General features: G+C 42.2%; 1 protein-coding gene across 2 annotated transcripts in view; it reads left to right on the top strand.

Annotated features, from left to right (window-relative positions):
• Nucleotides 1-22,135, top strand: part of bach2b (BTB and CNC homology 1, basic leucine zipper transcription factor 2b) — a 123,707-nt gene that overhangs the window by 21,548 nt on the left and 80,024 nt on the right. Inside the window, exon 1 of one of the 2 annotated variants that reach the window (XM_034698870.1) lies at nucleotides 1,757-1,827. The exons of the other annotated variant lie outside the window; for it this stretch is intronic. Within the exon in view, the coding sequence (XP_034554761.1) occupies nucleotides 1,789-1,827 (39 nt within the window). The 5' untranslated portion in view covers nucleotides 1,757-1,788. Of the gene's footprint in view, nucleotides 1-1,756; nucleotides 1,828-22,135 lie in introns of those variants that run through there. 2 annotated transcript variants of the gene reach the window in all.

Raw genomic sequence — 22,135 nt, forward strand, 5'->3', positions numbered from 1 at the left:
GAAGATTATTATAGTAACAAGTGGCACAGTTTTCTAAATCCAGAAATATGTTTTTAACATGAGTATTTTATCAATCTTTAAGGGTCTGATATTTTCTTTTTTTTGTTAAAAAAACTTTATATAAAATATTTCAGCTTATAACTTTAATTCTCTACAGTTTCATAAAGGTTAGGAAACTGTAAAATTGATAAAAACAGAATCATTTAAACACTTTCAAATTTTAAATAGTGACAATACACAAAAAATCACATCTTGAAATGTAAAATTCTTTGTCACGTTACCCTGAGGAAAATTATTCTCAAACTGTTGAACTATTGGCTCACGCAGTCTCTCACAGAGTGATGAACCTCTTCCCATCTTTCCTTCAGAGAGACTCAGCCTCTCTGGAGTGTTCTTTTTAGACCCAGTCATGTGACTAACCTGTTGATCATTAACCTTATAAGTTGGGAGATGTTCCTCCAGGTGTTTTTCTAACTTTTACTGTCCCTGCCCAGACTTTTTTGAAACGTGTTGCAGGCATCAAAGAGAAGTGCCGTATGAGACATTCAGGTCATGATTTGTGTGTGCGCCATGTAAAGAGATGAGACCTCTGATTAATCCTTTTTTTTTTTTTTAATTAAACATCATTGACATTTGAGCTTATAGATTCTGCTATCCAGTTTAGTGAGTCCTATGACATCACGTTATATCTAGAGCCAAATCATGTCATTTAAATCAGTCATTTTAATTTATGCTTCAGTGAGAGACAGGAGGGACGGGGAGGACTTTTCTGCTTGTGCTGGCTTCACTGACGGAAATAAGAGCTGGATAACAACAGAAAGCCCGTCTTAACAGAGTAAAAGATTTGTTAAAGAATAATTAAAACCCTGTCTCTTATTGATACATGTCACAAATAAAGGCAGGTGGAGTTTATTCACTGAAACGAACAAAAGCCAAGGGTACTAGTTGAAGTTTTTTGGCAGTTTAATAAAAACAGCCACTTTCTGGTTGAAAGAGTAAAAACTTTCAGACAAAAAACCCTGATGGCTAGACTTTACATTTACACCACCACCAGGCAATGTGCTCATACTGACTGAAGGTAAAAAGATTGTCTACACTGAGGGGCCATTTCATGGATTATTCCAAACAGCTCCACAAGTATGTGTTATTCAATAAACTGCCAGAGTTGACAGAGTCCTCATCCTCCCTCTCCACTCAAACTTTAACTCAAGTCCCGTTTAGGTATCCAATGTTGAAAACTGTGTTGAGACAGCAAGGTAAAAGCTAGTTATCACACTAACCGAGGGGACATTTAAGTGACATTATGATGTGTTTAAGGTCAGGTCAGTAAATGAGGTGAAAGTTAAACAGAATCAATGGAAAAACCACAGTGCTGTTGTCTGTCCTCCAAATAACAGGAAACTGTTGAAAGTGGAATCAATGATAATTCAGATTGTTGAGAAGGTTGGATGATAGATAATCATGACACAGTAGAAATGTTTCTTCATCTCAATCACCACAGCATGAAAACATCTGAGTAAATTGATTCCCTCTGGTCTTAAAACAGATCAATACCATACTGAGTCAGTGGTTTTTAAAGTTATACAGTATCACTAAAATAATCCTGCGGTGTATCAATGTTTCCCTGCACAGACACATCACACTGTGGTTCTGGATGATAGGAGGGTCTGATTCACGCTGCAGGGACGCCTCCCCACACACACCCACACAGACAGAGAGAGCGACCTGTCAATCATGACTCTGACTGAGTGATGTTGTCAGTGTGACTTAAACGCCGCTCGTGGATAAATGATCACTAATCAGCACCGGGACATGAAGGACGGGACTGTAAGTACCTCTGCACGCTCTCCGTTTGAATGTTTTAAAACGTGAAAACATGATTTTCTGTTGGCAGGAAGGCTGCTCTTTATTTTTTCCTGTTGTGGTTAGACTGTGCGAAGGCGAAGGCAAACATTTGTCACACTGATACACACAAACAACAACTCACACTGAAGCTGTAGTCTCTTATTTCATCTAAGAGCTTTACTTTGTGCACAGTTTTTAATCCTTGAAGAAATAGAACCTTTTTATTAATTCAGTTGTGAAATAATTCAACTTTTTCGGTCTGTTTTTAACGCTTCGGTGTCTCACGACAAATATTTTCTGTAAAAACAGAACATTTCAGACGTATAATACTCTGAACAAAACAAGAGAAACTGTTGGAAACTAATAAATTCTTGTCAAAGGGGCATTTCCATTTTTAACTTAATGCTGCAAAGGAAATTAAGCTTCCTTCTCTGACTTCCTTTGCAGGTGTCAGAAGTGCGGCTGCAGCAGACTTAATACTTACTGATAATTGATCAACTCTGTCTGTTGTTAAAGGCCTTGTGTCTGTTAATAACAGATCAAGTAAATACAAATACAGCACATTTAACCCTTTCTCTTCAGGCCACAATCCCATTGAATAACAGCTTGTTTAAGGGACTCTGTAATGACTCGCTGCTCATAAATCTCTTCACGGCACCTCTCACGTGTAAATAAAGTCAGAACTCTTATCCCTGCTTTTCTTTCTAATCTATCCGCAAACACAAAGGCTGTCTTTGTCCCAGAGCTGTTAGTCTCATAGCCAGAGTTTGTGGCTTAGTGCAGATCCAGGAGTTAAAGCGGCTGTAGTAGTAGTAGTAGAAGTTGTCTCAGTGCTTAGTCTGGACCACGTGGAGGGCCGGCATCTGGGCGACCGGCTCTCTGGTGGCTGTCGCATGCTGCCAACGGACCTCCCACTGTCAAAAATACATCCATCTGAAAAATGAAAGGCACTTTTACTGACAGATTTATACACAACACATCCTGTTTTTACTGGTGTAAGCCTTTGGATTACACTGTAAATTTGAAAAAGCAAGAAAGTGAATTACAGAAAAATAGCTTAATCGTTATTTACTGATTCATAAAGATGAAGAATCCCAATCTAAGTTTGGGAAGTGTTCTGGTATTTTACTATACGCTTGTTTTCCAACAATATTAACCGATCAGGTGTCCGCAGGCTTTGGTGTCTGCAGGAAAAACAGTCTGTATGGAGAGCAAAAGCAGGAGGAACACAATCCACCAGCTCCCATCAGCAGTAACCTGAGGACAATTTATTTCTCTCTAACAGATATCTGCATGATAAGCAGCTAACAATCTGTTCTAGATCAAACATTTACGGTACGTGGGTTTACGTGATCACTTCATATCAGATTAGAATTTGAAAAACAGCCCAATCGGAATAAAAATGACTCACGGAAACACCATGCCAACCTGATTTGAATTTTAACCGGTTGGTGTCGTCATTTTGTTTTCCGGTTAAATGTGTAGGCTCATTCTGGTTGTATTCAGACGTTTTGCACATGCTCTTTCTCATCTCTTGTGACTTGAGATCATGGCAGAAGACTTTGAAGTGAAACAAGTGACATTTGGACATTTTAAATAATTAAACATTGTTAATCGGTGCAGACGTGCCAAAAAAAAGAAACAAAGATCTCTCCAACAAGACGATCAGCTTCTCACTGATGCTGTGTCGCCTAAGTCAGTGCTAACATTTCCTGACTTCCTTGAATGCATCAGAAATAATCAATCAAACCTCCATTCAGCTTAAGAAACATTTTAAAAGTTATTTTTAAAAGTTAGAGCTTGACTTTTATTTCTTACAAATCTGCATCAGAAAATTAGCAGGGCTCGGCCTTACAGGTCGAGTCAGGAGAGAGAGCTCAGAGTGGAGTTGCTGCTTCTTCACATCAAAAGGAGTCAGCTGAGGTGGATTAGGCGTTCGATAAAGATGCCTCCAAGACGCCTCCCTTCAGAGGTGTCCACATGGGAGGAGACCTCGGGGGAGACCTAGAGCTTGCTTGAGGGATTATATATCCCACCTGGTCTGGGATCGCCTCAGGATCCCCCAGGAGGAGCTGGAAATGTTGCTGTGGAGAGGGATGTCGGGGTTGATTTGCTTGGACTGCTTGGAAGATAAGTGGAAGGAAACGGATAGATAGATGGATTCCTGTGTTTGTGAAGAACTTACAATCCAAAGGTGAATAAAGTTTGACTCGCAGACTTTTCTATCGTCAGCAAGGAAGCGGTTCAAGGGCGAGATTGTCTGCTGACTACCAGTAGCTTGTTGGTTATCAAATGTGTCATTCCACCTTAAAATATGGACCATTGTTTTCCTTTTGCATTAGCGTTTCCCTTCTCCTGTGTCTGGTTTGCCTCCTTTCTTGAGTCTTTGTCAAAAAACACTCGAGGAAGAACCTGAGGCAGACCAGAGAGAATGGAGTCATTCAGAGATAAAACTTTCTGTTGAGACATTTCTTTCACAGTACAGTGGAATAATTGAGAAACTGTAAACATGGAACTTAAACTTTCAAATGTCTTTCTGAGTCTTACTTTTTGAGAAACCCACTAAAGCAGAGGAACTAAAACTGTTGTCATCTTTTAAGCTACTTTGTGCCGGCATTATAAAATGTGTTGCTGGGATCGCGATAGTTTCACAGTTCACTGTCAGGAGACCTGCTGTCACTACACAGGCTTTAATATGCTTCATCCACCTTCTTATAAAACGTTATAATATGCGACAGTAGCGTCTGTGTTTCTCTCCTCGAAGAGCTGACAGAGACAAGTGGAAACACTGGATCACACTTGTCACACTTCAGTGTTTCTTACATAAAATCAGGAGTTGTTTCAGGTCTGTGAACCGGCTGCCCTCTAATCCAGACGGAGTGTTTCGTGTGTGTGTGTGTTTTACAAAGCAGGGGTAATCCGAGCACATAATTCACACATGGCCCATATCTGAAGTTTAAGTGCCGTTGCTTGTTGCCCGGGTTTGTGTGAGGCCTCTCTGAAGTATCCGCGCTGAACTGTACGAGGCCTGTCTGCCTGTCTGCTTCCCATGATGCACCTCCCCATCTCCAGGCTGGCGAGGGCAGTGAAAGAGGCCATTGTTCGTGTCACTCTGAGGCATGTTGCATGCACTTATGACACAGAGTGGGAAAAATTATTCCCATTATACTGCTGGAATGTCTTTGAATCAATCAACTCTGTATGAAGGGACGCGGCTCTGTGGTGGACTTACATTTACAAAGTCCCGCAGTCACAAACAGGGCTTGTTTACACATTTGATGGAGACGTAAATCAAGTAGAGTTCAGAAGAAGTTGAACGGAGCCTGCAGTCAGTTTTAACGCTTATTTTTGTATATTTTGGTATAATATAAACACTTAAAGTTTAGGAATTGCTCCAGTAGATTGCTTCAAACAGCAGCCATGACACAAGCTTTAATGTGTAAATTAAAGTGCATCCAATAAAAGTTGTTTTTGCAGCTAACTCACAAATTACTATTTCAGTGTCTAAAAACGTCACAGGGAAGATCTTTGTAGAGATTAACTTTTTTTAAAGAGTGCACAAAACTTTTTTGAGACAAGAAAACGTCACTTTGTTCCTCTTTTTAAAGCCACCAGAACCCACTGACAAAGACGTTCATTTTGACCCTGCAGTCAGTGTTTTCCCTACTGCTGCTTCAGTGGAGTAGTTCTTTTGATTTATTGTGTTGCATAAATATTCTGTTAGATAAAAACTAACCACACGCTCGTTTTATAACAAGCAAACCGAGACAGTCAAACACCGTCGACTCTCATGTGCTCCGAAGTATAGTCACCGTTTTTTCAATGTAGTCTGGTGCCTTTGAAGGAAACTAGAAAACGTCTGTTTCTGGTTAAAAAAATCATCTTCCTCTCTAACAGAAAGGTCTCTCTCTGTCAGACACTTGAAACAACAGCCCGAGCCTGTCAGGGACCACGTGCTTAAATTAAAAAGCTTAGGGTTACATTGAAGCTATGAGGAGAGACCAGGGGCAATGTAACCCTTTTTTTTAAATGAATTATGATTCAAGATAATTATCTCTTTATTTTTGTCAGGTGCAGAACACTTCCATATTTTATATCTAGCAGTACAGAAACAGTCAAACGTGACTGCGTTGGATTATGTCATGTTTTAATTCTTTATTGCGATGGAAACAATTTCATTTTTGCAGACCTCTGTACGTTCAGAATAGACTACAATACAATACACTAGAATACATTTTATTTTATATTTGTACGTTAAATGAAAAATGGCATAATAATATTTATTTCAAAATTCTTAGATAACCCAAACCCAAAACAACCAAAACAAAAAATGCATATTTATCATTAAAAATAATTAAAATAAAATAAGCTATGTAATGCAAATTTTTGTTGTTGTGTTTTAATTGCCCCCGATTCAGCAGCAATGTTAAAATCTCATAATCACTCCAACACTATCTATGTCAACGTAGGATGTTCATCCAAATTTTTTACCAATAGTCCAGAGATAAAATCAAGCTACGTTTAATTTCACAGCTAACTAAGAAAAAAAAAAACTCTACAATGAAAACATGGCTTTAAACCCCTTAAAATAACTTCTGCTGTAGTTTAGTGATCCTTTTAAGTAGGCTGTGAGAGAATCCAACTGAGCATGTGCAGAGAAAGTGTCATCACCCTAACCTGTTTTTTGTTTGAGGAGTTGAGTTTGTTACAGCGGCCCCTGGTCTCCTAAAGCCTGTTTTGAGATTGTAATGTTGAAGCTAATGTTTCGATCACTTTGATCCAGAGACATGTAAAGCAGTGAAATGGCCCTTTAAAGAAATAAAAACAGTGTTTAAAGGTTTCCCTCTCTTTGTTCTGATGTTCTTCCTCCTTGTTTTTATTTTGGTCCTGGCCCTGAGCAAAGACCACCTCCAGCGCCTGATTCAGCTGTCTGATCCTTTGAATCTGTTCACTTTCCAAGAAAACAAGTGGCTTTCAGGACTCCTCTCTCATTAATCCCTTTCTTTCTTTCTTTGTCTTCTCACTGAGCTCTGACTGATGTGGAGGAAACCACAGTGGGAAGCTCACAGCTCTCGTGGATTCTTCCTGCATGATGTAATGTTTCGATGATCCTCTGTGTAGCATGCACATGTGCAGTGACATCAAAACAAAAGAAATATCCTCCCCCTGAAAGGTGGACTTCTGCCGCACATCATTTATGCTTCACATAATGTGAGACCCTTTGAATCCCCCTAAAACAGGACTTTTCTGTGCTCTGACATGCGTGAGAACGTTTGATTCCTCCTGTTCTCAAGTTCCCGTGCTTCATATGATTCAGAGGTTCCTGCTCCAATTTCTGCGTATTTAAGTGACGTAAAAAAAAAGTGCTTGTTTTGTTCAGTCCTGAGGAGTAACAGCTACTCGAGGTGTAAACCAATATCGCAGCATGCAGAGGTCATGAAACCTGCTCCATCCGTCAGCACGGCTCTATTTTTAACCTGCTGTATCACGTATCACCTCTTGCCATTTTGTTCTTTTGTTCGGCAAGGAGGGATATTTTGGGACGCTCTCGGGTAGCGTGGGAGGCGGGGGAGAAGTTCCGCCTCACCCCGATAGTTGATCTTTCCTCCGTTTGATGTGTGTGTGAGGTGAGGTGAAGCCCACGCCTGCTGCTGACCTGTTGCAGGGGTTTCGAAATGTGCTCTTCCCATTCATTAGGCTGGGCGGCCCACGCTGCTACCAAAGCGCTTTCACTACATCTGTATTTGTGGTCTCTGATCGGATCCAGATGGCAGTCTGGAACACCCGTGCAGACCTCGTACGAGCTTCACATATGGTGAACAGTAAAGGAATATTTAAAGGAGCCCAGCAGCCGGGTCAAGCTCTGCACACGTGATGTTCTGCGCACCAGTAGGAAGTTAAAATCTGCAAATCAGGGCGTTAAAAGTCTCATCAGAACACAGGAGAGGAAACTAGTCACATTTTTATTGTAGGCTTTTTTAAAAAGGCACTAAGTGTTGCATTGTGCTGTTCAGACTGCAACTCTTAGAAGTAATATAAATTGAATAATCAAAGTAATTAAAATAATCTTCGTATTTAAAAAAGAACGAGTGGACTTGACGAGCAAATCTCTTGACCCTGAGTATTCTTTGTACACCGAGTACAGCAGAGACCACATAACAGACTGTAAGCTTCACGAAAAAGTCTCCAAATGAACTTTAGACGTTCCTCTTTCATCATTTTTGGGGGATTCAGGAGCTGTGTCCACTAACACTGCTTTCTGTTACTAACGCTGGCAGTGCCCACAACCTCACTTTCAGAGCATGCTTTCTGTTACTTGATTTTAAAAGTTGTCCCTAAAGGCTGATTTATACTTCTGCGTTGAATCAACGACGTACCCTACGCCGGGGGTCCGCGTAGCTCCCGTACCTACGCCGTGGCCTACGCACATAGCTGACGTGCACCTCCTCCAAAATGTAACTCCCCGTAGAGCCGACGCGGACCGCAAGCTCTGTGATTGGTCCGCTCGGCGGCTTTGTCTTTCCCGCATTTACAGCACTTCCGGGATCCCGCACATCGGCCGCACATCGGCCGCACATCGGCCGCACATCGGCCGCACATCGGCCGCACATCGGCCGCACATCGGCCGCACATCGGCCGCACATCGGCCGTGTATTTCATCTCCTCCTCTCTATTCTTCATGTAATCATGTCTGTATGATAAACAGCAACATGTATCAGCTGTAGATTAACATAACACGCTCTGAATCTCTGTGGAAAAGTAAACAGAGATCGTAGCGGGACCGGAAGCAGGCGGCCGGCTATCAGAGAGACCGCACTGCCCTCAGGCGTTTCGGCGGAGAATTGCTGCGCGACACAGACACACCGACGCACAAATATGTGGTGCTCATGTCCCCGTCAGCCCCTGCTGCGTAGGGGAGACGCAGAAGTATAAATCAGCCTTAAATCGTGACCAGTACGTCTGTTTGAAAGTGCTCTGAAATCGAGTGTGGTTAGTTTCTCCTCTGCACGAACTTCAACCATTGTTGTAGAAATAGTCTGTTTCATCAGAGGTCCCAATCCTTCTTGGCTTTGATTGGTCGGTTATCGAGTGTCCGCTTAAGGCTGGCTCCAGAATTACTGGAAACCACATACCCAACAATTCAAATAATCTGATCTTTACAGCAGAAATAAACATTATTTACCACGTTTACATCCTGGTACAAAAAACAAGTGTGGTCTGGATAGCTCATTTCTCGATCGACACATGTTGTAGGGGGGGTGAATTATTTTCATAACGCGGCAATTTCGTGGATATTGAAATTAAGAGTTTCCCATTATAAGAGTCACAGCTGACTTGATGGACAGGCGGGAACACTGTAGCTGTTGGTGAGGAGGCTCAAGGCCCGCCTCTTTACCTCACACTAGCTCGCCAGCAGTCAGGTTGAGTTCAGCATATCCAATATGGCTGCCACGAATGGCTTCAAAACAGTGCTTCAGAAACAGATGGGTGACATCACGGATACTACGTCCATTATTTATACAGTCTATGCTCATGACACAAAATCACCTAGCGCATTTCTTAAAAAGTTACATGATGTGAAGCAGAAGGAAATTTGGCAGCAGATGTTTTAATCTCCAGTTTATCAAATACTGTTGGGTAACATCTGATAGGTAAGAAATGAGGCTCCTGTAAGTTAATATAGGAGTTGTGTGGACACAGAATCAAATATGAAATGATTAATAGTTGTTGCTTCATATCAAGCAGCCAAATCTGATTCAGCTGTTTCAGGTGCAGTCCTTTTTGAATCCAGAAAACTAGTCCGTCAACGGGTCAGGGGAAAGTACGTGGGGCAGAAAGAGTACTAAAATGACTCCAGTAACAGTGAAGTTACTTTCATGACGTTTCACTCACGAAAAACTAGTTCTTGAAACTTATAGTTACACCTAAATTTGGAAATGCAGCTACAGTAAAAACTTCTCTTCTTTTGACATCAGATGTTGCTTCTTAGTTATCAAACTCTTCTCAGAATAAGTCTTTGTTTTCTGAACATCTATGGTTTCACAGTAAACAGGAAGACTGCAGATGAATCAAGCTTTCCTGGGGCAAATTACTGCATCAATAACCTGATAAAGAGTGCTCTGGACACAAGAGGACAATGTTAAGATTAAGATTGCAGTTTTATTGCACCGCCCAAGCACTTCTCTTTAAATAACATGTGACATGCCAAAGCAGATCAAGGGGAGCTCTTATTAAAGTCTATAGATAGCTTATAGTGAAGAGAATTTCAAAAAGTGTTTGTAAAGTGACGTTTTTTTGTTTGGCGTTGAGGCGAATCAACAGTGCGAGCGTTAATCTGCTTGAGAGGAGAAGCCCACAGGCTCGTCTGCTGCTGTTTGTTTGGGTTGGGTAGTGATTCTCCTTTCCAGTCTGCTGCTGCTCTGTTTTGCTCCGATTTTTGCTGCTATGAATGTGGCGGGGGAATGTGCACGGGGCGGGGTGAACGAGGGGCGGGGGGGCAGGAATTCCCACTCACTTGGCTCATCTTGCATTTTGCTCTACCCTTTCGCTGAATCTCCCGCCGCACATGGAAAAGGGGATGTTTTGTTTGTGAAACAGCGCTCTGAGGGCTATAGGGCTTGTTTTTCAGGCATCGGGGATTCGGAGCGCTGCGTGATGTGGTGGCTCTGTGAGCCGGAGGAGCACCGCTGAGTTCATTCATCCGCCTGTCATGGGCCTCTTTTTGCTTTTATTTTTAGCCAAAATCCATCAGGTCTGACAAGTGGGGCAATTTGAGCCCAGGCGAGGGCAGCGCTCCAGGTTCCCTCCACAAAGTCAATCTTCTCCTCGTCTCTTGGGTGAAAAAAAAAACTTGTGGACAGCCTCGCTCCAGGCTCTGGGTTTTGTTGAGTCATGTGAGATCATGTATACAGAAACACAGGAGAGGTGGAGGGGGTCTGTGGGGTAAATGAGGTGGGTGGGGTTATGTCTGGGGGCAGCAGGGGAGCTAAAATCTGCTCCCAGGCCAGCAGACAGCAGAACGTGCTGCTGCCAGCCTTGTATAAGGTAATGTCTAGTGAGCATGCTGGGGTGGGACGTGTGCACAGTTTATTTTAATACACGGCAGGTCGTGCCAGAGGGGGGAGGGATGTGGAGCCTGCCAGCTCGTCTTAGGACCACTGTCACACACCGGACCAGACAGGACTTTTTAGTAGACAAACCCACCACAGGCGAATAAAAACACTGACAAGAGGCAAGTTTCAGTCCAAGTGTGACGTTTTTGATCTGCATGATCACACTGGATTATCTTTACGTCCTCTGAATGCTGTTTGAACTGTTTGAAACCACCGTGCTGGCTCCTCTGACACATGCATGTTTAGTGCCCTGCAGGGAGGTCTGGATTTGGCATGCCACTCTTGTATTTAGCATTACAGTGATACAGCATGAGTAGCAGCCTTTATGTGGTGACGCTGCACAGAGTGGGCGTCTTCTGAAGCTTCATACCTGAGAGGACACATCTTTGCATCACATGTTGAGAGAGAATCAGAGAATGAAGATTTGTTATCTCACTAATGAGACACTGTTAGGGCTGCATTACAGACATAAAGCTCTGAGGATGAAGAACAGAAACTCTTTCATGCAGTTTCAAACTGTGCTGATGTTCTTTTTCCTCTTTTGGTTTAGCAACAAGGTTGAGAAAGGTCATTTTTGGATGGTTCCTTGGTGTCAGTGTCGGTTTACATCTTACTTTTGGTTGCTCAGGTTGAGGCTTTAGGGAAAAGGGTTGTGTTTCTGTCTGAGAAGTAAACTTATGTGACATTTCTTCTAGGCTGTTGACACAAAAGAGGGCAACAGGTTAGGATTAGCACTAGCCTCAAGTGTCGTAGCCAATGACTCAAAGGGGTTTTAGCACTCTGGATGTTGGAGAGGTTAACCATTTTCCAAACCTCCAATCAGAGACACTTTAATTTCACTGCAAATCCACCTGTATGAACTCATGGTCATCAGTGCACCTTTCAACACTAAGGAAAGTGCCTCAGCAGATGAAAAATCCTGTCTCCCATGATCACCAAAACTTGATGTGCATCATGTTTACATCGTTGCTTGTTAAAGATGGCTGTCAGAAGCGTTTGCCTCACAAGTCCAGCCACTGTTTGTGTTTGCTAGTTTGAATACGGTTTTGTATGTCTGCATTCCCACCACCAATCATATTCTGATTTATATGCAAGTTTCTTGTAAGTGGAAAACTAGTAATTCCTGTCATGGTAAACCAAACTACACATTAGCTATGGGTTAAATGGATGCAACCTACTGCTGTAAATATTCTGCAGTGCTGCAAAATTGCAGAGGTTTGTAAACGTGTTAAAATGATGTAAAGCGTTTCCATATGCTCACTCAAAGTGTTTTAAAAACAGACCTCCATCATGCATTACTTAATTTATAGGCCACACGTCATTGGAAAATATAGTGGTGTTGAGTTCCTGCTTTTTTTGTCCAATGTCAGCCCCAGGCCTGATTTTTGGGAAACTCGTCGTCAAACCAGGAAAACCGTAGAATCTGTTCATCCTCAAACCACAACTGGTCAGAGTACATCCTGGAAGAAGAGCTCGCTCAGCTGTGGACTCTCATTCTTGTTGTGCAACCAAAGACAGAGAGGGAAAGCATGCCTACCCAGCATCAATAATTTAATCTGAGCTAATTTTGGAGTTGGACGGCCATGGAATGCTACTATCAGGTTCAGGGTTGACTTAATGGCTGGTTGCCAGTGATTGGATTGCATTGACTTTCCTCATTATCAGCAGCGTTAACGTTGCAGGAACAAGCTCAGGCTTATGTTTACTGTTGCTGAATTGAAGTGTTTGGAGGACATTCGCTGAGCTTATAATCTTTACAGCCAATAAAAACCTGCATAAGTCTCTCAGGATGTAAATCAGCAGTGTGCATTTGCGGGGTGTCGTCAGGCATGGTGGAAACAAGGCTGTTCACCACGAAGGCACAACCCCGTAAAACCCACCTTGAGCAGTGAAGGTTACACAAGAGGAGAGTTAATGACCGAGCACACAGGGCAACTTTAATGAGCCCTGCACAAGTGTTATTTAGCTTCCATTACAGCCGTCTTTCTGCTCCTGTTGGAGCTGTCAAGAGGCCGTATACCCTCCGTCTGTGCATGTGTGACTTTTGACTGAGGCATGTATGCATGTCTTATCTGCTGTGTCCATGGGGGGATGGAGGGTGATGCTCTATAGGAAGATATCTACATTTAAAGGGGGGACTACTACATCATTAGACCACAGCCCTAATGTGATTATTCACGTCTCATTAGGATACAGTAGAGCTCTTTGTTTGTACTGTAAGAGCGCCCGCTCACTGACCCTGTGATCTTTAAACATGAATACACTGAAAGGCCAAGACAGCTAAAAAATATTCTGGTTTGCAGACAGTTTGGGGACAGAGGTTGACAAAACAAAGGCTTATCTACTTGAGCTACATAACATGCTAACGGGGAGTTAGCCTGGGGGCCAGATAGCTAACAGACCATTCACATATACAGGCTCAAACACTAGGACAGAATGAAAGGGGAGCAGTGTTGAAGCTTTGTGCTTTAACCTAAACATATCAGCTGTTTGTCACTGAGCCTGTGGCTGTGAGGAAAACAAACAAACCTTAAAAAAGGTGCTTAAAGACGACTAAAGATGGATATTACAGGTACCTTGCGACAAGAGCTTAAAGATACCTCACGATAACAAAAAAATTGGAAGCGTACCTTTAATAATATTAAAAAATTGGGTTATTTGAAAGAGACCAATTCAGGTACCTCAAAAACAGATACTAAAATATACTTAAAAGAATGTGCTAAGGGCACCCTGAAACAAATTAAAGGGTACCTGAACCATACTGAAATATTTGTTTCACAAAATGCCATGGCTTCCTTCAGATGGAAAACTAAGGGTACCTCAAAACGTCCAAAAAAGTCCAAGAGCAACTTAAACCATTTGGAGATGGTACCCTGACACATAAAATGAAAGGTACTTAAAGAAGAGTCTTATCTTAAGACACGCCCCCTTTGAAGGATGCATAAGAGCAACTTCTGCTGTCTTTAGGAACCTTGAATTGATGGCTGGAGGATGTCTTGAGAGATAAATTGAAGGGTGATTTAAAATATGTGATTTAGGGTTTCTTGAAACAGACCAATTCAGGTACCTCAAAACAGATGTTAAAATATACTTCAAAATCATGCAAAGGACACCCTGAAATAAATTGAAGGGTACCTGAAACTGACTCTGTAAGACTTTATAACAAAATGCCAAGGCTTCCTTCAGATATAAAACTAAGGGTACCTCAAAACGTTTTACAAGTCCAGGAGCACCTTAAACAATTTGGAGAAGGTACCCTGACACAGGAAACGAAAGGTACTGAAAGAAGACGTGCCCCCTTTGAAGGATGCAAAAAAGCAACTCCCGGGTTCCTCGAAACAGACGTAACTTCCTGTTTGGCTAGAGAAATTGTGCATAGCTCTTTGAAAGAATGAAACATGTGAAACAGCAAAGACAGGCTGCTAAATGTGGGTTAAAAATCCAACCATAACAATAAATGCTGAGTTCGATTGTAATTTTGATTTCACATGAAGCATTATGTAAATGTTTAATATGACAGGTCAGTGGTTAAAATTGTGAAATAATAAGTTTAAAAACATTTAAAAAAAACAACAATATTCTGTCTTTGGGAGGCAAAACTGTGCAAGAGAAAGTAAAGTCTTTTTGTGTCCATTGGTTTTGTTCTTCTTCAAACAACAGCAGTTCAGTCTGAGTGCAGTATGGAAATAACACACTCAACACACACACACACACACACACACACACACACACACACACACACACACACACACACACACACACACACACACACACACACACACACACACACTCAACACAACACATACACACAGCTACAGATTTATGAGAGGCCATTACTGCCTACCACTTTGTATGAGTATGTGTGAATGCAGTGTTGGTGGTTAGCTCTTCAGCTACTAGTTCCCCAAATAGCCTTGCAAGTACTCATTACCTCACCAAGCTTCTTTTTTGCAAGGACACACTGATGAACTCTGTCACATCAGTGTCCAGCCCTCTCGACCCTCCCTGCTCAGTAAAGGTCAACATTATTCAGACTCCACTCCCCTGGTGTTGTAATGCAGTGCTTCTGCTCTGCGTTTAAAGACTCCAGACGGGCTTTGGTAACCCTGATGACTCTGCTTTTACATCATCTGAGGTCAAAGCTCCTCCAGAGCCAAACAAGTCATTACGCAGCCCTTTTCTCAAACTGAGGTTGACAAATAAGTAACATCTCTCAAAGTAAATAAAGTAGAAAGACAAGCGACTCTCTGAATGATTAAATCATCAAACCGTGGATCTTCTTTAATAAAGACAAGATCAGACGTTTTGTGAAAGCCCGAATCTTGAATCTCAATTGGATTTTCCTCTAAAATGTGAAACCTGTTTCAAGGAACCCTTTTCATTTTTAAGGTTCTCTTACTTGCCTGTTTGAAGTTACATTTAGAGTCTGTTGTACATACCTTAAGCTGAAGTATCAAGGTTCTCTTTATTCCTTGTCCTTGTCAAATAACTCACTGCATTCTGTTTCTCTCTTTTATTTTTAAATCAATCAAGCTCTTGTCTTTTCAAGGTATCTTTGGTTTCTGTTTCAAGCCCCCTTAATTAAACATGGATCAATCAAGAATCATTTCATAGTGGCCTTAATTATCCATTCTAAATATCATTTATAGACTCTTTTGATTACTTGCAGTTGAGCTTCAGTTTTCAGTTACTCTTAAATGTCCGTAACGAGGAACCCTAAAGTGTCTGTTTTTAGGTTTTCTCTTCCTAAGGTGAAGTTTGATTGATACCTCTAAGTTTCCTGAAGCATTTTTTAAAACATTTCTTTGGGCATGTCAAGGTTTCACCTTTCTTCCCCCTCCGTAACACACTGTTGGTTTTGTTACAAGACACTCATTATTTTCAGTTTCTCTGTTTTGGGGAACCCTTTAGCTTATATTTCAAAGTAACACTTAGTGTTTGTCTGAATCAAGTTTGAATCATAAAGCATATTTAGAAACCTTCAAGCGTCTGTTTCAAGGTACCCTATTATGTTCATTTTGGATACACCTAACCATTTGTTATTTGGTTAACAATCTTTTATATCTAACATGCTGTATCAAGGTATGCATGCTTTATTTTCAGTCTCAAGTTTCCCTGATGCATCTATCTTGAGGTACTTTAATGGTCTATCTCGAGGTACCCTTTAGTATATATTGTGGAAATTGTATCATCTATTCATCTGTTATTCTTCTACCAATTTATCATTGTGTTAGATCTTTCTGAGCTCGTCTTAATTGTCTGATTCATGGTTCCCTGAGGTGTCTGTTTTGAGGTTCCCCCAGCATTTGTAAATAGGATCACCTTCTTGCTATCCTACATGCTGTTACATTTAGTACTCTACATCTCCAGCTCTCGTGCTCCTTTAAGGGTCTATTTTTATGTTTTGCATCTCGTGTTATGGTACCCTTCAGGCTTTTTATATTGATTTTCCTGTATCTAACAAGCTGTTGAATCTGTTTTCAGAACATTTTCAGATTTTGTGGTTCCGTTTAGTGTCAGTCCTAAGCTTTCATGACAACACGCTGTGATGTCTCATATCAAGGTTCATTATTCATTTATTTTTCAAGCACCTGTTTTAAGGTACCAAAGTGTTAAAGGAAGTAGATTTCCTGTATGGACTATTGGGTCTCTTCAAGGTGCTTTTTGAAGGTGGTTTTGAGTTTTTGGTTGTATTATCTATTTTAAGGTAACCTACAGCAACTGTTTCCTGCCTGCCATGGTTGAACAGTTAGCTTCTTCAGATGGTTTTGGGGGAACACATACCTGGTAAATTAGTAAAGCTGAGTCTGCAATATTTGATCTTGTGTGGCTTCTGGTCATTGTTGTCTTTGCTAACTGGGGTCTGTATGTCCAATGCCAACCCAAGCTTCTACCAAGGGGGGCATGATTGGTGCTGTTGGTGCCAAATCTGTTCCGGTCCCATCATTTCCTCTTTCAGTGTGACATCAGCACACTTGCCGAGCGGCCACCAGCCTCAGGTTATTAGCTTTTCTCAAAAGACGGGGTGCCTTTGTTCTTTTCTGCTGTTCTTATTGTTGAGTTTAATATAAAGAAACGTAGCTTTTCAACTGCTCAAAGGATTTTTGATGTGAAGGATGTATAAATATTTTAAACTAGAATCTATGGATCTGGTTGTGGATCCTGCAGAAGTTGCACTGCCCCTCCTGAAAGGATGTGCTCCTCGGGACTTGTGGATTCTGTTAAGGATGTTGTTTTCTTCCAAACTATTGATGCATGCAAATTCCTCCTGTGTTGTCAGGACCGTCGGCTGAAAGGATGCCTGTGGGAAAAAAGGCTTTAGGAAGTTTGGGGCTGTAGCCAAGGATCATGGGAACAACCGAGAGGGAAACGGAACATGGACAAAAGCGGATTTTCTTTTCTGTAAATCGGAGTTTACTTACCTTCTGACACAGAACGGAAAAAGGAGCCGGCTGAAAAATGTTCCGTAACGGAGCGGTGGAAGTTGGGGGTCATTGTTCCTCCGGTTCATTTCTGTACCGCGGCCCTGGATCCGTGGACCAGTCCCCATGGAAACCATTATGTGGGGCAATTGGCGTTGGAGTACTTTAGAAACCTCCTTGGAATATATTAGAGGCAGCAAAGGCCCCACTCTTCTCACCTTCAACCTCTCGCCATTGTCTCCGGGCTAGTTTTTACTTCAGGCGCTGTTCTCAGGATTTCAGGCCCGGGCTCAGGAATGTTCAACTTAAAGCCCAACGTAAAAACAACCTTGCTGTTGTCGGCTGAGGTTTCAAACAAGACCAACCTGACGCTCTGAATCCTCACCTTGTCTTCTTTTAGGGGGAATAAATCAAATTGAAAATATTCATTAAAAGCTGTAACCATGCAGAGCTTCAGTTCTCATCAGAGGAATGAAATGATCTGCACGCTGTTTCTCCTGATGCTGCAAAAAACTCCAATAAGATGAAGACTTCACACGGAGCAGATGTGCTGAGGCTCAAATTTCACTGAGAGTATGACGCTCATTGAATTGTCAAGCTGTGTGTGCATGCTCGTGTGTGTGTATGTGTGGTCATTAGCAGAGCCCTGTGACTGTGAAAGACTCTGAGCATGAAATGGATGTTATTTCGTCCTCCGTAGCATTATTACCTTTCTGTCCTTCACCCACATTTCCCTCTGGTACAGGTTCTCAAAATTGGAACGCTCAGCACTTTTATAGCCGTCAGCTGAGATTTCTTCAGGCCTGCAAACTACAAACTGACAGCACAATACATCAGTCCAGTTGGCTCACATTTCCTCGGTTGAATCCATGCACTTTGCTTTTATTGCTGCAGAATCGTGCACCAATAGCAACGGCAACAGCATGGCAGGTTGTAAACTTTGTAAACCAGATCTCAAAATGACCCTTCAGTGTTCATCACTCAGGTTTTAATGGAAGCAGAGGTATCCAAAGGGGTCTGCTGCAGTCCAAAACAAACAGACTTGGTGATTCAGAGCAGTAAAGACCCTGATGATCGCAGTGTTGGGTTAAAAATCAGTGTTTCCTACATGCAAGTGGCTCAGAGTCGCTAACTTTTGCTCACTTGCAGAAGAATGTCAGTTTATTGTTGTACAGCAGTCTCGTTTGACAAAGATAACACTCAACATAACAAGCTGGAGATGATTTAATATCAGTCAGACTTGAATTTAAAAAAATATGCCTCTGAAAGGTAAAACATGGGATTCATTTGCTTGAAAAATGGGAGCACTTTAGTATTGAGAAGCCAAATCCAATTTGTCTGACATATTTGTGATCTGGATTCATCCCTGGATTACCAAGAGCAAACATTATTGTATTGCCACTTTTCCTTTCAGTGCAGATTTCTGTGTTTCATCCCGATATGGCACATTTTTATTCGGCAGGAAAACAAGCTTCCTAAAGATCTGCTAACCCATCTGGCTGAGGTGATTAGCAAAAGCCGAGGCAGATGGTGCCACGGCCAGATTCTGCATTGCTTCAGGGGTGTATTAATCTGCATATACAACTGACAGCCATGCTTGGCTGTGAGGAATATTTCTGTGCGGCTGAATGGGAGTGTGAAAGTCACTCTTTTCCAGCAGTGTGTGAGGTTTTCTGGTGGCTCATTTAGCGCGGCGAGCCGATTGACTGGGACCCTCAGGATGTTTTTGTTCGGGGACGGAGGAGAAGGAGGAGGGGGGGCGGCGGTATGTGGACCTCTTCATGTGCAGTAAAGTGAAAGAGCCACGCAGCAGCAGCCCCCCTCTTCGTTCACTGCTGGCAGCAGGGTCTGGAAATGTTGACACACGGAGCGGAGAGCAGCCCCAGAAACCCCAGGAATCCCCCCGAGAAAAGGCTGGGCGGGAGGGTGAGGTGGAGCCTTGGAATGCACTCAGAGGATTCAGTCACTTATTTACTAGCTGAACTCGGTGAACCCTGCCTGAGTCAGCCACTTCCACCCGCGGCCAGTCTGCCCCACCTCTCCCTCCCACTTTTCTCTCTGTTTTGTTCTTTAACCTACCCTGAAGCTCTCCGTCTGCTCGCCCCTCCCTTTCCGTCTTATTATTGACATACACTCCGCTCTGTGGATCCTCATTGGCCAGAGAGCAACCTAATCCAACCCCCACCTGACCTCTGTCACCCTGTTGCTCACCATCAAGCTGCAAACGTTGAGGTCATAGGCTCATGATGAGTGCAAAACAAATATCAGGGGAAATGTGAGTCAGAGTGTGCAGCACTTCCTGTACCCGGACTGTGCTGCACCCTTTCACTGAGCCCGGTTCATGCAGGTTACTCAGCACACCTCTGTTTTAAAGAGGGGTTCAAGCTAAACGGATGTCATGACCCCAGAAATTACACACCCTGTTACCACACCATACAGTCTCTTAAGAGGTCAAGAAAGTACTTACCATAAACTTAGAGTAAAGACGCACCTTTAATGCGCCTGATACACCATTGTGCTGTAACTATTAAAATACAGACAAGTTTATGTCTTTGTGTTTCTGTTTTTTGGCCAGAAGATGGCACTCAAAGTAGAAAGCGGCTGCTTTACTGCACAAAGCATGCTGGGAACACAGCAAGGCAAACCAGTGAGCCTCTTTGCTGACAGCGCACTGCACATAAGTGTCAGTTACTTACTTAAAGTGACGAATGCACATATTTATATTTGTATTTTTATATAGGTAAGTATTTATTTGTAGTCCCTCTTTAAATTATATTTATTGATTGATAGATTGAAAACTGCTGTATGGAAATGCTGCCAAACAGCAGTTTTGTTGTATCTCTTTGCAATGACAATAAAGTGCCTATCCTACTTTTTAACAGCTCATTAGTTCACAATCACGCATTGAAAGAAAACACTGGTGTTCTGTTAAATAAATAAACCTTGTGAAAGCTGGTGCGACTGAAAAGGGTCCTCAATTTAAGACAACAGGTGGCCGGCGATGGGTGAATTGGTTGCGGGCAGTATCAAAGCCTCTTTCCAACCCTAACTCGGTCTTAGCAGATGTCCGGCTAAAATGAGTCTGGTTCTTCCCGAGGTTTCTGCCTGTTAAAGGAAGTTTATCCTAAGCTGAACTACAAAGCTGGTAGGAGACAGTTTAGACGTCTTTCCTTCTGAGAGACCTCCAAATAAGCTCAGTTTTTCATGCAGATGTGATTTATCTTCCAGATTTTATGGACAATATTCTCAAGTTTTATTAAAATGTAGACTTACATTTCAATTTCTTTCTATTTTAAACTTTTATAGGTCTAAATGATGAGTAGATATAAAATGTTCGGTGATCGCTTCAGTAGGTTTCAGGCTGTGATGGTTGCAATCTAATTCTTGGAGGCAAAGTTTCCTCATGCTCACTAAGAGTGCTTTTATTGCCTCTAATGTTTGACAACATCACAGAGAAGAGACACCCCTCTATTTTGGGAGTCTCTCTAATCTCGAGTCTACCTCTGATAAAGGCAGCGGTAGACAAGCAACTCCTGTGTTACGTTCATTGCAGTTTTTTTAAACAGAGTCTGTTGGCTTTTTAGAGAGTGATGAAACAAAAACATCATCCTGAGCCTGTCAGGGACAAAAGTAAGAGCTCTGAGTGGACGTACAACTGGATTGCGTTGCAGCCGTTATTGTCTGTTTTGAATTTACAGAAGAAATACTAAAACCGTCTCCCCCTTTGTTCCCCAAAATATAGAAAAATAAGGCCCAACATACCAGAATAAGTATTACATATCTCAATCTTTTCTTCCTCTCGTATCTGTTGTTTCAAATATTTCAGAAGCACTGCGTCATATTTCAAACGAGCCTCTACACGTCCGTCATTTGATGTTTTAATGTTGTGTTTTAAAGGCTGAATATATGACAGAGAGACCTGAGGATATACAGCTTCTCTCCCTGAACGTGTTAATGAAGTCTTCAGTCAGAGAGGAGCATGATGAGAGGAGGTGTAATGATTTAGAGCGCTCTCAGTCTTCCTCTCTGACCACTGATCTCATGAGAGAACAATAATCCATGACTCTGTGGGAACCGGGCGCTCGCTGTCCGTCTGTCTGTGATACTCTCTGCATGTCAATTACTGTCAGTGGACTGCAGAGGACTCAATCTGAATGCAGGAGAGCAGAGGTTGAAGCTCTGCAGAAACAAAGCGTTATATATTCTGGATTTGTAATATGGATCGTTTTGTAACTTAAGTGTGAAGCATCGATTATTTCCTCTCTGCTCTTGTGGTTTGATTGTACTTGTTCGTGTGTGTGTGTGGATATTGAATGAAGGCTCATAGATGGTGATGAACACGCTGTTCCCATGTTGCTGCTCCCGCTCTCTTTCTCACCTTTCATGAGGCTGCAGGACTGATCCGTGTCACCGGCTGACACGTTACAGCAGCAGATTCTGCTCACTTACATGCGCTCTGTCTGTGTTTCCCTTCACACAGCTTTGACCCTAAGTATCGTTCTGCATGGGGAAGATGAGGCTAGCCTGGGATGCATGTGTAGTGAGTTTACTGAGTCCGTTCAGGACGCAGCATCACTGGAATAACAAATAAATTCTGAAATAGCTGACATGATCTGAATATCAAGTGATTTTCAACAATCGGCCAGCGCTATTCCAGCCTTTTCAATAGATCCCCTCGCCCCAAATATCACCTCTCCACTCACAGGTGCAGCGTCACTCTATACTTTTCATGTGCTTACAGTATCTGTTTTTATG

The sequence above is a fragment of the Notolabrus celidotus genome, chromosome 13, assembly GCF_009762535.1.
Source record: "Notolabrus celidotus isolate fNotCel1 chromosome 13, fNotCel1.pri, whole genome shotgun sequence".
Lineage (NCBI taxonomy): Eukaryota > Metazoa > Chordata > Actinopteri > Labriformes > Labridae > Notolabrus > Notolabrus celidotus.